The following is a 13,711-nucleotide window of genomic DNA, read 5'->3' as shown; positions in this document are numbered from 1 at the left end:
ATCCTTTAAACTCATTCTTAGCAGGAAATCTTGTTACCCCCCTAACTTTCTTTCTTTTTTTTTTTTTTAGGACTTTCTTTCTTTCTTTTTAGTTTTATTTTTTTAAATACACAATAGCGGAATGCATTACAATTCTTATTACACATATAGAGTACAATTTTTCATATCTTTGTATATAGAGTATGTTCACGCCAGTTCATGCCTTTTCTTTTTTTTGCATAACAATTCTTATTACACATATATACCACAATTTTTCATATCTCTTTATATATAAAGTATGTTGACACCCAATTTGAGTCTTCATACATGTACTTTGGATAATGATGTCCATCACATTCCACCGACCCCCTAACTTTCAATGGCATTTTATATGTAATTCTCTTTTGTTAATCTGTACTTTATATTTTATGTACATTATTTTCATATGCAAGACTCAAACCCAGGTCTTCAGACTCTAAATCCCCTGCTGGCCCACATCCAAGGATATTTCACTTTTGAGACCACCACATTAAATGGTTAACTCTTACATATTTTAACTATTTTTTTCCTTTTGAATTTCTATTCAAGGATAAAGATATCCTTATAAAATACTTCACACCTTCCTTATAACCTTCTTTTGTGACTTCTTGTTTAGCATAGTAGCTTAAACATTGTACTTGGTAACTGTAGGTGTGTTCATAGGTGTGTTGAAACTAAGAAATACTCAAATATTTTTAAAATGGATACTAACTTTAAACAAGTATTACCACAAGTAGGAGTTTCTTCATGCCATCTGTTTAATCTTTAAATTTCCTCTTTACCTATCATTTTTAACATAATTGGTCTAATTGATCTTCCCAATGTTTAAAAAATCACACCTAAAATATTTTTAAAAACAAGTCAACTTATTCCAAAATAAATTTTTATATTTGCTATCCAGAGCACAGTAGCTCTCCCATAGCATTCATTAGTAGTCCTTTTGACACATCATCCAACTTAGTCAAGCCTATGAGTTTTGAAGGGAAGAAATTTAAATTTATTGAACACTAATCACGTTCTCACTACTCTACTAGGAGATTTATCTCATTTTACAAGTCACTATTCTACTTTATATATAGAGAGAGTACTACATGAAAAAAGGACATAATTTTTAAACTGTTTATACTTGACTCATTTAATTAAAAATGTGTCTTTTTATGGCTAAGTACAATGTTTTATGATTCTTGTTATTTGTTGATAAAGAAAGTGCAACCTGACTAAAATCTTTGAGAAAGTTTTATAGAACGAATAGTTACAGCCTAAATGTCCATTTTTGGCTTAACATTTTTAATGGTATTTTGAAAACTTAAAAACAGAATTAGATTGCTTTTTTCCCCAACTTTAAGGGAAGCTTTGGAAATGAAATTCTGGAAAATGCAAAACCACAAATTTTCACTAGTAAATGATGATATAAAACAACTATAGGTGTGTTCATAGTAAATGTCCAAATTATGAGAAATGTTAGTTTCAGTCTATTATAGTTGTTGATCAGATCAGCCACACTTGAGTATTGTGTTCTATTTTAGGTGCTTGAAGAGGGAGATTTACAAATATACCGTGGAGGATGATCAGTATGGTATGGGATGTGGAAACTATGTTTTGTGAAGGCTGGTGTTTGAAAGGATCCATTAAACAACATTAGATATGAGAATAGTGCCCAGTGTTTTTGCATTGTAAGCATAGTAATTAATCTTGTTTTTGGATTCTCTTCTAGTTGGTACTTTGATATAAAATAGGAACTTTGAGATGTAATTCTAAAATTTCTTTTTTCTTTTCTTTTTTTTTTTTTTTTTTTGCTTATTTAAGTTCCCTATAAATAGAATTGGAATTTGTGAGTCAAAGTTTTTTTTTTAATATTTATTTTTTTTTAGTTGTAGTTGGACACAATATCTTTATTTTATTTTTATGTGGTGCTGAGGATAGAACCCAGGGCCTCACACATGCTAGGCGAGCACTCTACCACTGAGCCACAATCCCAGCCCCATGAGTCAAAGTTTTTATGTCTTTTTTTTTTTTTTTTGGTACCAGAAATTGAACTCAGGGGCACTTAACCACTGAGCCACATCCCCCAACCTTTTTTATTTTTAGATGGTCTCCCTAAATTGCTTAGAACCTCCTAAACTGAACTTTGAACTTGTGATAATAATCCTCTTGCCTCAGCCTCCAGAGCTACTTGGATTACAGATGAGTGCCCCTATGCCCTGTTCACAGAGGGAATTGAACCACTGAACTAAATCCTCTGCTTTTTTACTTTTTATTTTGAGACAGGGTCTTGCTGAATTGCTTAGGCCATCGCTAAATTGCTGAGACTGGTCTTGAACTTGAACCCATGATCATCCTGCCTCAGCCTTCTGAGTTGCTGGAATTACAGGCGTGTGCCACCGTGTTGGGCTTCTGCATATATATTTTATAGGTAAAAATTTCATGCTGTCGGGCTGGGGTTGTGGTACAGTGGTAGGGTGCTTGCCTAGCATGTTTGAGGCTCTGGGTTTGATTCTTTGATTCCCCAAAACCAAACAAACAAACAAATAAATAAAGGTAAAAAAAAAATGTCATACTGTCAAATTCTCTCTCAAAAAGTTTGTTCTGGGGGATAGGGCTGTGGTTCCGTGGTAGAGCGCTCACCTGGCATGTGTGAGGCACTGGGTTTGATCCTCAGCAATACATAAAAATAAAATAAAAGTATTGTGTTCACCTACAACTAAAATTATGTGTGTATGTATTTGTGTGTGTGTATGTGTGTACATACACACAAATACATACACACACACACATACAAAGTCTATCCTAGTTTACATTTTTTTTTTTTGTATACTGGGCCATTGATCCACATCCCCAGCCCTTTATATTTTTGTATTTAGAGACAGGGTCTTGCTGAGTTGCTTAGGGCTGTGCTGAGTTGTTGAGGCTGGCTTTGAACTCAGGATCCTCCTGCCTCAGCCTCTTGAGCCGCTGGGATTACAGGCGTGTGCTACCACGCCTGGCCCAGTTTACATTACTAACAACAGTTTACGAAAGGCATTTTACCCAAACTCTTGCCAATACTGGATATTATCTTTTTTTTTTTTTTTTTTTTTTTTGAGACTCCTTGTGTTGTCCAGGTGACTTTGAACTCCTTGGACTTAAATAATTCTCCTGTCTTAGCCTCCCTAGTACCTGGGATCATAGGCTTATGTTCCACCATGCCTTATTTATCAGATTTGATTTTTGCAAAATTGGTAGACCATAAATAGTACCTTATTTTAGTATTATAGATTGAGTAACTCTTATTTGAAATGCTTGGGACCAAATATAGTTAAGATTTTGGAATTTTTTAGATTTTGGAATATTTGCATAGATTTTACTGATTTAGCATTCCTAATCTGATAATTCAAAATTCTTCAAAATCCAAAACTGAAATTGGGAGTTTTTCAGATTTTTGGATTAGGGATGCTTAACCCTGTATCATTGAGATTGAACTTTAAAAAAAATTTTTTGGTTGTAGTTCTGTGAATTGTTTGTATTCTTTGTTCACTTTTCAACTGGGTTTTTTGTTGTTGGTGGTGTTTTTTTGTGTGTGTTTGTTTTGGTGGTGGTAGTTTTGATTTGAAGGTGCCATTTGAATGGTTATAGGTGATAACATTTTAACTCTGTTTGTATTTAATCCTTCTTTCCCTTCCTACCCTCCCCACCTTGACTTAAGTTGTGGCAAGTTTAATTGAATGGAAGGTTAACATTTTATGTTCATTGTCAAAGATGACAGTTTTCTTTTTTACCTTTTCTGGGTAATTGATTTAATTGAGCAGTCTGATTCAAAAACTAGATTTTGTTTATCTTATGAAATTTTAGTTTGTTTTAAAAATACATGTGGGTTCAACTGGGCTTCCTGTAAGTGACTTTGGAGGCTGAGACAGGAGGACCAAAGTTCAAAGCCAGACTCATCATTTAGTGAGTCTCTAAATAACTTAGTGAGACCCTGCTTCAAAGTAAAAAAATAAAAAGGGTTGGGGGTATGGCTAAGTGGTTAAACCCCTCTGGATTCAATACCCAGTACCAAAACAATAAAAAAATTGTGTGTGTACACACACACACACACATTTATTTATTGGTATGTACATGAAAACAAATCTTTAGATTGATAAAAATATATAAATCAGTTCTGAAAAGAGGTGTTGGGTTATGGAAAAAATACAAATAATTCTGAAACATCACTTCATTACATACATTACTAATTTCTTCCAGTAATTTGCAAGTAACTAGTTACTTATGTTTTGTTGTTTTTTTAATTTTATGAATAGGTAATATTAAATTGTACATAGTACAAAATTCAAAAGGTTTTAAAGGGGTAAATGATAAAAAAAGTCATTATATAGATTTGATTATAAAGGTAGCACTGATATATTTTGTCATGAAACTTTTTCCATATATATATATATATATATATATATATATATATATACACATATTTTTTTTTTGGGGGGGGGGGGTGTACCAGGGATTGAACCTAGGGGTGGTTAACCACTGAGCCACATCACGACCCTCCCTTTTAAATATTTTTTTTAGTTGTTGGTAGACCTTTATTTAATTTATTTATATGTGAGGCTGAGAATTGAACCCAGTGCCTCACACATGCCAGGCAAGTGCACTACTGCTGAGTCCCAGCCCCAGACCTCACCCCAGCCATTTTATATTTTATTTAGAGACAGAGTCTTGCTGAGTTTTTATTTATCATTGAATTTTCCGAATAGGAGAAGAATTCAAGCTTTTCAGCAATGCATAATTTGAGGCAATTTTGAAATATTCATGAATTATATGTTCATATGTTTAAATATGTGTATAACATACCATCTCTAAATTACATAGTTAGGATTTTGGGATCCTCTATAAATGTTTCAGTTACACAAGGAGATTTAGAAAAGAATGATTAGTATAATTATCAAGCATATGTCCATGTTGATGTTGTGTCCACCAACAACAAAGGTTCTAAAAAAAAAATTCTGAGTCGAGTGATTAAAATACCATACTTTTCCAGTGGGAATTTCACAATATAGAATTAAAACTTGTCTTTTTAATTAGATTTTTTAAAAACCCTGAACCAATTCTAAGTTAATTAGCATACATTTTCTGTAAAGCCAGTGTAAAACATATTTTTAATAATGTGTTTTCTTTTTTTAGAATTATTGACCAGAAGTGAATGCAGCATTCAATTTGTAGTCATTTAGGGACAGGGGCGTGTACCTGTAGTCCCAGCTTCTTGGGAGGCTAAAGCAGGAGGATCATTTGTAGCAGGAGTTCAAGGCTAGTGTGGGCAATATAGCAAGACCAGGACTTCTGATTTGAATTAAAATGAGACTATTGCTGTAAATTTCACTCTAGAATTACTTAATATTTTCACTAATATTTAAATTAAATGTTGAATATGAAGCCTGTAATGTATTTATATTGAACTACATTAGAAAATTTTAGTTTTAGGGTTAGGGTTGTAGCTCATTGTTAGTGCCCTGGGTTCAGTCCCCAGTATCAATAAAAGAAAAGAAAATTGTAGGTTTAATTTTGCACTAAATTTTGTTGGTTCATGATGATGTAATGAAGTATCCTCTAAGATCTACTATAGGAATGGAATAATAGTTTTTCTGAGAGTTAAATTAGTAAAAGCTATTTTTTTTGTTTGTTAGACTTATCAGAAGATTTGAAAGAGTGCTAAAATTGCTAACTGGTGTACTCTAGGAATAATCTCAGGGAGGTAGTTCAGAAATGTGATCAAAATTTAGTGAGTAGAACTCTCATTAATTTTGTTGTACCCTCTTTGGATAAAGTCTATAAAAGGAATAGTGATCAACTTAGAATATAGCAAAGAGAATCTGTGCACAATGTCCCACAGCTGTAATCCCAGCAATTTGGAAGGCTAAGGCTAAGGCTAAGACCAATCTCAGCACAATTAGGCCCTGCACAATTTAGTTGTCAAAAATAAAAATAAGGGGGCTAAGGATATTAGCTCAGTTGGAAGAGTGCTTGCCCAGTATGCACAGGGTCCTAGGTTCAATCCCCAGCACACCGCCAAAAAAAATAAAAAATAAAAAATAAGCCTCCTCTCACAAACAAACAAACTCGGTGGTAAAGTACCCCTGACTTTAATTCCCAGTACAAAAAAAAAAAAAATGGGGGTAGGTAGCCACAGCCTAGTCGGAATGGCGCCTGGCATATTACTAGAAGGAGTGGTTGAGAGGTGATGCCAGCGAGCCATTAAGATGATGACTATTAAATTAAGCTGTGTATAATTGCTGTGACTGGATGATGCTGGATTGAAACAGGCTGTGTATTCAGTTGTATATGGACCCTGCTGTCCAGCAATAGGGTGGCTCCTGCTGCCTCCGGCGTGAGCTGGCTGCTTTTGAGTTCTGGAAGCGCAGCGGGGATTCCTGGAGAGTTCTTGTTGGTTGGTGAAAGCTGGGGGGAGGGAGTTCCGGTTGGTGTGTGGTGTTGCTGGAAGTGCCAGTGGGTGGCATGCGGGGGAGTTCGGGCAATAAAGGAGTTCCTGTTTGAACCTACAAGTGCCTTGTGGCGGCTTGGTTATTTTGTGCCCAGCCAGACTGTGGCAGGGGCGGGTGGGAGAAAAGAAAGCAAAGGGATCCCAAAGCATACGGAATTAGGCAGCTGGTTTTTCGGGGAGAGGTTTGTGATTTATCTGTTTTCTGATATGTCCTTGTTGTGGAATGGGATTATCTTAGTCATTGAATATTTGTTTAGTCATTAAATATTTGAGTTAAATAATTGTCTTACAGGGTTCTTCCCCTTGTTTCCTTGTTTACATAGCACCTCTTCATGAGAGATTGTACTTATCCAAGGAGAGTATTCTAGTTGGTTAGATATTTGCATTCTCATTATAAAAAAATAAATTGATAAAAAGTAAACAACTTGAAAAAAAGTAACCTGTGATTCTATGTGTATGTTTATGTTTTTGTGAGGTAGGTTAAAATAAGTTGATCCTGTGAAAGAGGTAATACTTATAGTCCTTTTTTATCTGATGAGTTTTCATTGCAGCTAGTCCACTATAATAAGTAGTCTTTTACATTGCTCCCAGTCTTAACATTTGAAAACAATAGTTTGGGCCATTTAACTTGTATGGTTTCATCTGTAGAATGAGAAGGTTGACTGAATGATCTTCACAGTCCTCCTAATTCTAAATAAATCTTTATGGTATTATAACTTATGTGCTGATTATATCACTGCAGACCTATAAATAAGAATTAAAAGGAATTTAAGAAAGTTTTAAAATATCATTGAAACTAGAGGTGGGGGCTCATACCTGTAATCCTAGCAACTGGGGAGGCTGAGGCAGGAGGATTACAAGTTCAAAGCCAGCCTCAGCATTTAGTGAGACCCTAAGCAATTTATCCAGACATTGTCTCAAAATCAAACAAAAAGGCCTAGGGATGTAGCTTAGTGGTTAAGTGCCCTTAGGTTCAATCCCCAGTGCCCCTCCCCACAAAAAAATCATTGAGATGGCCAACATAAATAAAATTGTACATTTTAATTTAGCCTTATTTTGTTTGACTCCAGTGTATGTGAGTCATTTAGATGTTGCTGCTAGACTATATGCTTCTTTTTAAAAAAAAATATTTATTTTTTATTTGTAGTTGGACACACAACACCTTTATTTTGTTTATTTTTATGTGGTGCTGAGAATCGAACCCAGGGCCCTGCACAAGATAGGGGAGCATTCTACTACTGAGCCACAACCCCAGCCCCAACTATATGCTTCTTAAGGACAAGGAAAGTGTCTCCAGAGTGTAGGATAGTGCGTATCACAAAAGTGTTAAGTGTTTATCAAATTAATATATTAGGGCATACCTCAAATGATACATTTAGGACATAGCTAAACATGATTTGGTTATTAATGACTTTTTAAAGTATTCTTCTTCTTCTTTTTTTTTTTTTTTTCAGTAAGGAGGATGGAACCCAGGTCTTATGCATGCTAGGCAAGCACTCAATCACTAAGCTACACCCCCAGCTCTTTTAAAAATACTTTTATTATGAAATATTTTAACTATGTACAAGAGTAAAAAAATTATATAATGAATCCCATTTACCCATCAGACCACTTCAATAGTTACTATTGTTCTTATCTTCATTTCTTTTTCTTTTCTTTTTTTTCAGGTGTAGATGAACACAATATCTTTATTTTATTTATTTATTTTTATGTGATGTTGAGGATTGAACCCAGTGCCTCATGCATGCAAGGCAAGCACTCTACTACTGAGCTACTCCCCCAGCCCTCATCTTCATTTCTTCCCACTGTCCTCCTGTATTATTTTGGAGCAAATCAGTGACCTTACATCATTTAATGTATAGTTATTCCCATGTCTTTCTCTCAAAGATAAGTACTTTACAAAATTATAGCTATACCTTTGTCACACATTGAAGATGACTTGAGGACTGGGGATGTAGTTCAGTTTGATCCCCAGAACCACAAACCAACCAACAAACAACAAAAAAAGGTGGGACTGGGTTGTGGCTCAGTGGTAGAGCCCTTATCTGGCATGTGTGAGGCACTGGGTTTGATCCTCAGCATCTCATTAAAATAAATAAAATAAAGGGTATTGTGCCCATCTACAACTAAAATAAATATAAATATTAAGTTGGTTTTGATAAATTAATTTTACTTCGCCTCTACTAAGTATTCTCAGGAAATCTGTTATGTTTCATTTCTAGGCAGATAAATTTAGATATAAAGCAGTTGGACTAACTTTTTTGTTATTTTCATTCTGTTTAATATTTAGGCTACCAACATGACGGCTGAAGAAACAGTGAATGTAAAAGAGGTTGAAATCATTAAGCTAATTTTGGACTTCCTGAATTCAAAGAAACTTCATATTAGTATGTTGGCCCTTGAGAAGGAAAGTGGAGTCATAAATGGCCTATTTTCAGATGATATGCTTTTCCTGAGGTATGATTCATTATTAGTGTGAGGTTTGTAGCTCTTTTAAAGAAATATTAAATACTAAGAAAGTAACATGTTATAATATAGATAGAACTTTATAGTCACAGAAGATGGGTCATTATGATTTCTAAAAATGTTTTTATCTTGGAACATTTACATAACACTAATATTTTCTGTAGAGTGTTTTCAGAGGTATGATCCAGACCACTTAAAAAAAAAAGTCACAAGTCTATTGTTTTTGTGGAATCAACATAAAATCTACTTGACTAAGAAATCAGACTCTGGAAAGATAAGGAAAATATTTCTGAAATGCCATTATTTTAACCATAGGAAAAAATAAAACATAGTCATTGTAGAAATATATTCCTTAAAAGTATAGAAAAATAGTCACCCTACCACCCAGAAGCACTTATGATTCCTGTGTATATTTTAAAAATAATAGCAATTTTGTTGTTATTTTTGAATTCTGCTTCACCCATTAATATCACAAGGGTTGTCTGTGTTTTCAAATTTATATATTAAAAAATTTCAGTTTACTTAGTTTCCTAATGATTCCTCTAATTTTAGATTATTTTACCCAACTTTCTTAAATGCTCTACTGAACAGCTTTTATGCATGAGACTTTTTTTGTATCTTGGATTATTTTCTTAGGACATTATTTTTAGAGGAATGATTGCAAGGTAAAGGAAATGAATATGTTTGCCAAAATGGAAAGCTAAACACTTGAATTGGATGGAAAAAGAAAATCCCAAATTCTCAGGCAGAGATGTATTCTATTTTTATATGATACTCAATATCCTTGACAAGGAGTGCATATTCTTGGAAAAAATGAACTGTTCCTAACTCCAGCAAAAAAGAACTTTAAAACTAAAAAGATTTCTCACATTATAAGAACTTATAATAAATTACTCATTATGCTTCCCTATATTTTGTGTTATGAATATCATCCAGCCCCGGGGAGTTTAGTGATGTAGCTAGTAATTAGTTCTAGGGCACTGTTTTGTTTTTTGTTGGGGGACTGTCTTTCAAATATTGCTACTTATGAAATTTCACAGTGGTTCATAAGTACCCTACAGGAGCCTATTGGTGTGCAGTGAAGTTTTATTGATCTTAAGTGAAATGCAAAAGATTCCAAAATAGCAAGTTTTTCATTAAATGTATTCATCTTGAAGGGCTGGCCTGGGAAATTGTGTATTTTTGCTTTTATAATATTAAAATATCCCTTTATAAAATGATTATGATGTGTATTGTGATTGGTTATTAATAGTCATTCTTTGCAGAATAAAATGTTGGCAGTCTTGTGTAGGTTCTCCTGCCCATTCCTCCTTCCTTTTTAAATTTTACTGTCATAAAAAATCCAAAAATTGGGAAATTGTTATTGTAAAAGAACAGAGAGAATAATGTCGTGTAACTTTTGTAAGTTCCCATAGGCCATTTAGAGTAGAACAAAACTTGTTCTTACTCTTTGCTGCCTTTTAGTTTTGTTTTTGTAGTCCTGGGCTCTTTGCTGTTTTTTTTCTCAGAATCTAACCTTTAGTTTCAAGTTCCTTAAAGATGTGGAATTCACAATTTGGAGCAGAATTTCACAATGTTGGCACTACTAACATTTGGGCCAGACAAATCTTTGTTTAGGGAGATGTCATGTGCATTGTAAGATGTTTAGCAGCATCTCTGATCTCTACCCACTAGATAACAGTTGTGACAACCAAAAATGCCCCCAGGGGAAGAGGTGAATCACCCCCCAGTTGAGAACCATTAATTTAGTGAGAGCAGAACATGCCTACACACTGGTGGTGGTGATTGTTTTTATGTATTACTGGGACTGAACCCAGAGCTTCATGCTTGCTAAGTAAACACTCTACCACTGAGCCATATCCACAGTTCCTGGTCTTTAATTAATGCACACTAGTCTTAAAACCGTAAGATGAATGGGGAAATAAAGGAACATTTAAACTTAGTCTCGTGTTTTTGCAGAGGTCAAAAATCACAGATAGGGCTGGGGTTGTAGCTCAGTGGCAGAGCGCTTGCCTAGCACGGATGAGGCATTGGTTTGGATTCTCAGCACTGCATATAAAGAAATAAAATAAAGGTCCATTAACAACTAAAAAAAAGATTTAAAAAACCCCCACAAATATATTAATATGAAGAATGGCTGCTGATTCACAGATCTTATCATATAGCATATGTTGTTGAAAATGTGAACTAGCCAGGCTTGGTGGTGAATACCTATAATCCTAGCAATTTGGGAAGCTGAGGGAGAAGGATCATAAGTTCCAGGCTATGCTGGGCAAATCAGCATATCTCAAAGTAAAAAGGGCTGGGAATGTAGCTCAGTGGTAATGAGGTTCAATCCTCATTACCAAAAAAAAAAAGTGAAAAAGTTCGTTTTATTTTAGTGTTTAAAGAACCAAATGTTAATCTCACTATGTGCTTTGTGAAATTTTAATGCTAATTTGTCACTTATTCTGTTATCTGTTAGTATAACCCGAATTTGATAATATTTTGGGTTTTTATGTAGGCAGCTAATCCTTGATGGTCAATGGGATGAAGTTCTTCAATTCATTCAGCCTCTGGAATGTATGGAAAAATTTGACAAAAAAAGGTAAGATTTCATTTGAAGTTTTTAGTGTCTTAAAGGGGTAGAAAATGAAAAAATGAAACAATAAAACAAAAATTTTAAAATAAGACTCAGAGTACACTCAATCCCATTGAGTTAGAGTACTTCTATAGAACTAGTTACTTGTACTTGAAGTATTTGAAAATTTGATATGCAAATCTACTTAGCCTACAGTGGCCATATGCCAAAGGTCATGAGGACTGTTTTTTTATAATAGTATAAAGACTTCAAATATGTCTTTCTATTATATCCTGGCCTCCATTGTTTCTGAAGAGTAGTCTACTGTACTTTTTATCCTCATTTTATTGTTTGTAATCTTTATCTCCATCCCTCCTTACTTTCCTCTTTCCTCCTCCTTTTTTTCCTCCTTTCTTCCTTCCTTCCATTTTTCTCTTTATCATTGGATTATGATGTACTTAATTGTGTTATGTTTAAAAGTGTATGTGTTTTGCATTTTTCCTGCTTGGGATTTGCTGAACTTTTGAACCTGTACAATTCTTTTTAGTTGTCAGTAGACCTTTATTTTATTTATATGTGGTGCTGAGAATGGAACCCAGTGCCTCACACATGCTATGCAAGCACTCTACCACTGAGCTACAACCCCATTCTGGATCTGTAGGTTTTTTTTTGTTGTTGTTGTTGTATTAGTATTTTGTTTTAGTTGTAGTTGGACACAATTATTTTATTTTTATGTGGTGCTGAGGATCGAACCCAGAGCCCCGCACGTACTAGGCAAGTGCTCTACCACTGAGCCACAACCCCAACCCCAACCCCAATCTGTAGGTTTTTAAATGAGTTTTGTCCCACAGGACTGAGGCTTTTATTTATTTATTCTTTCACAATGCTGGGGATTAAACATAGGGTCTCAGACATGCTAAGCAACACTCTTACCAATGAACTATATCTCCAACCCTTTATTATTTTAAATATTTTTTTATCTGTATTCTTTAGCCTGAATTGTTTTTATATTGTTTTTTATTGATTTAATATCCACTGATTTTTTTTATTTTTTGTACCAAGGCACTTAACCACTGAGCCACAATCCTCAGCTCTTTTTTATATTTTATTTAGAGACAAGGTTTCATTGAGTTGCTTAGGGCCCCAATAAATTGCAGAGGCTGGCTTTGAACTTGTGATCCTTCTGCCTCAGCCTCCTGAGCCACTCACTGGGATTACAGGTGTGTGTCACCTCTCCCTGCTGATTCATTCTTCTCTAAGCCATCTGATGATAGTGAATTTTTTGTTTCAGATTTTATATTTTTCAGTTTCAAATTTTTCTTTTATAATTTTTCTGCTGAAATATTTCTGTCTGTTCATTCATTGAACTACATCCACTGAGCTACTTGCCCAGCTCTTTTTATTTATTTGTTTATTTTTTGAGACAGTGTCTTACTAAGCTGCTCATACTGGCCTCAAATTTATGTTCCTTTTGTCTCAGCCTCCCAAGTCATTGGGAGGCATGCACCACCATGCCTGGCCATTGTGATATTTTCCTTTAACATATTTATAGTAGCTGCATATTTGCTAGTGTAGTTCTTATTTGCTAGTATGAACTTTTGGTCATATCAGGCTCCGTTTCTAATTATCGCCTTTTTTCCTAAGTCACCTTTTTTTTTTTTTTAAATAAAAAAATTAGTCATTTTGTGAAAGTGTTCTTCCATTGCATATTCATTCTTGAGAAATGAATTCTGTTTGCCTTCTGTTAAAAATTGTTGATTTTTATGCACACACATCATTAACCTCAAAAAGCAAATTCTGTCTCTCCTCTCATGGATCCCAGCTGAAAAGTCTTCTCTGTTTGACCCTTCTGTTACTTGGCCATTGCATCTTTTTTTTTTTTTTAATATTTTTTTAGTTGTTAATAGGTCTTTATTTATTTATATGTGGTGCTGAGAATCGAACTCAATGCTTCACACATGCCTGGCAAGTGCGCTACTGCTGAGCCACAGCTCCAGCCCTCCATTTCATCTTAATAGTTTAGGGGATAACCAAAGGTTTGGGCAACTGAGTTTACACAGTAGAATTTTGTGTATTTCTTACTGTATCTTCCTCCTTTAAGAATTCTCACTTTTCATCTGGTCTGGTAGTACCAAAGTTTTTGCTGACTCAAGCCTGTGTAACTGAAGCTTTCTGCTTGAATTCTGGCTTACTCTTTA

At 34.5% G+C, this 13,711-nt stretch overlaps 1 protein-coding gene across 4 annotated transcripts in view; it reads left to right on the top strand.

Annotated features, from left to right (window-relative positions):
- Positions 1 to 13,711, top strand: part of Wdr47 (WD repeat domain 47) — a 55,943-nt gene that overhangs the window by 3,350 nt on the left and 38,882 nt on the right. For 2 of the 4 annotated variants that reach the window (XM_027922070.2, XM_071618142.1), the window contains exons 2-4: positions 2,287 to 2,431; positions 8,778 to 8,944; positions 11,457 to 11,540. In XM_027922070.2, coding sequence (XP_027777871.1) covers positions 8,787 to 8,944; positions 11,457 to 11,540 — 242 coding nt within the window. In that variant the 5' untranslated portion in view covers positions 2,287 to 2,431; positions 8,778 to 8,786. The remainder of the gene's footprint in view (positions 1 to 2,286; positions 2,432 to 8,777; positions 8,945 to 11,456; positions 11,541 to 13,711) is intronic. The other 2 variants (XM_071618143.1, XM_071618144.1) reach the window with 2 other exon arrangements.

Source organism: Marmota flaviventris, chromosome 10, assembly GCF_047511675.1.
Source record: "Marmota flaviventris isolate mMarFla1 chromosome 10, mMarFla1.hap1, whole genome shotgun sequence".
Classification (NCBI taxonomy): Eukaryota; Metazoa; Chordata; class Mammalia; order Rodentia; family Sciuridae; genus Marmota; species Marmota flaviventris.
The sequence above is the reverse complement of the archived record's forward strand: the minus strand, read 5'-3'. Positions and strand labels throughout refer to the sequence as shown.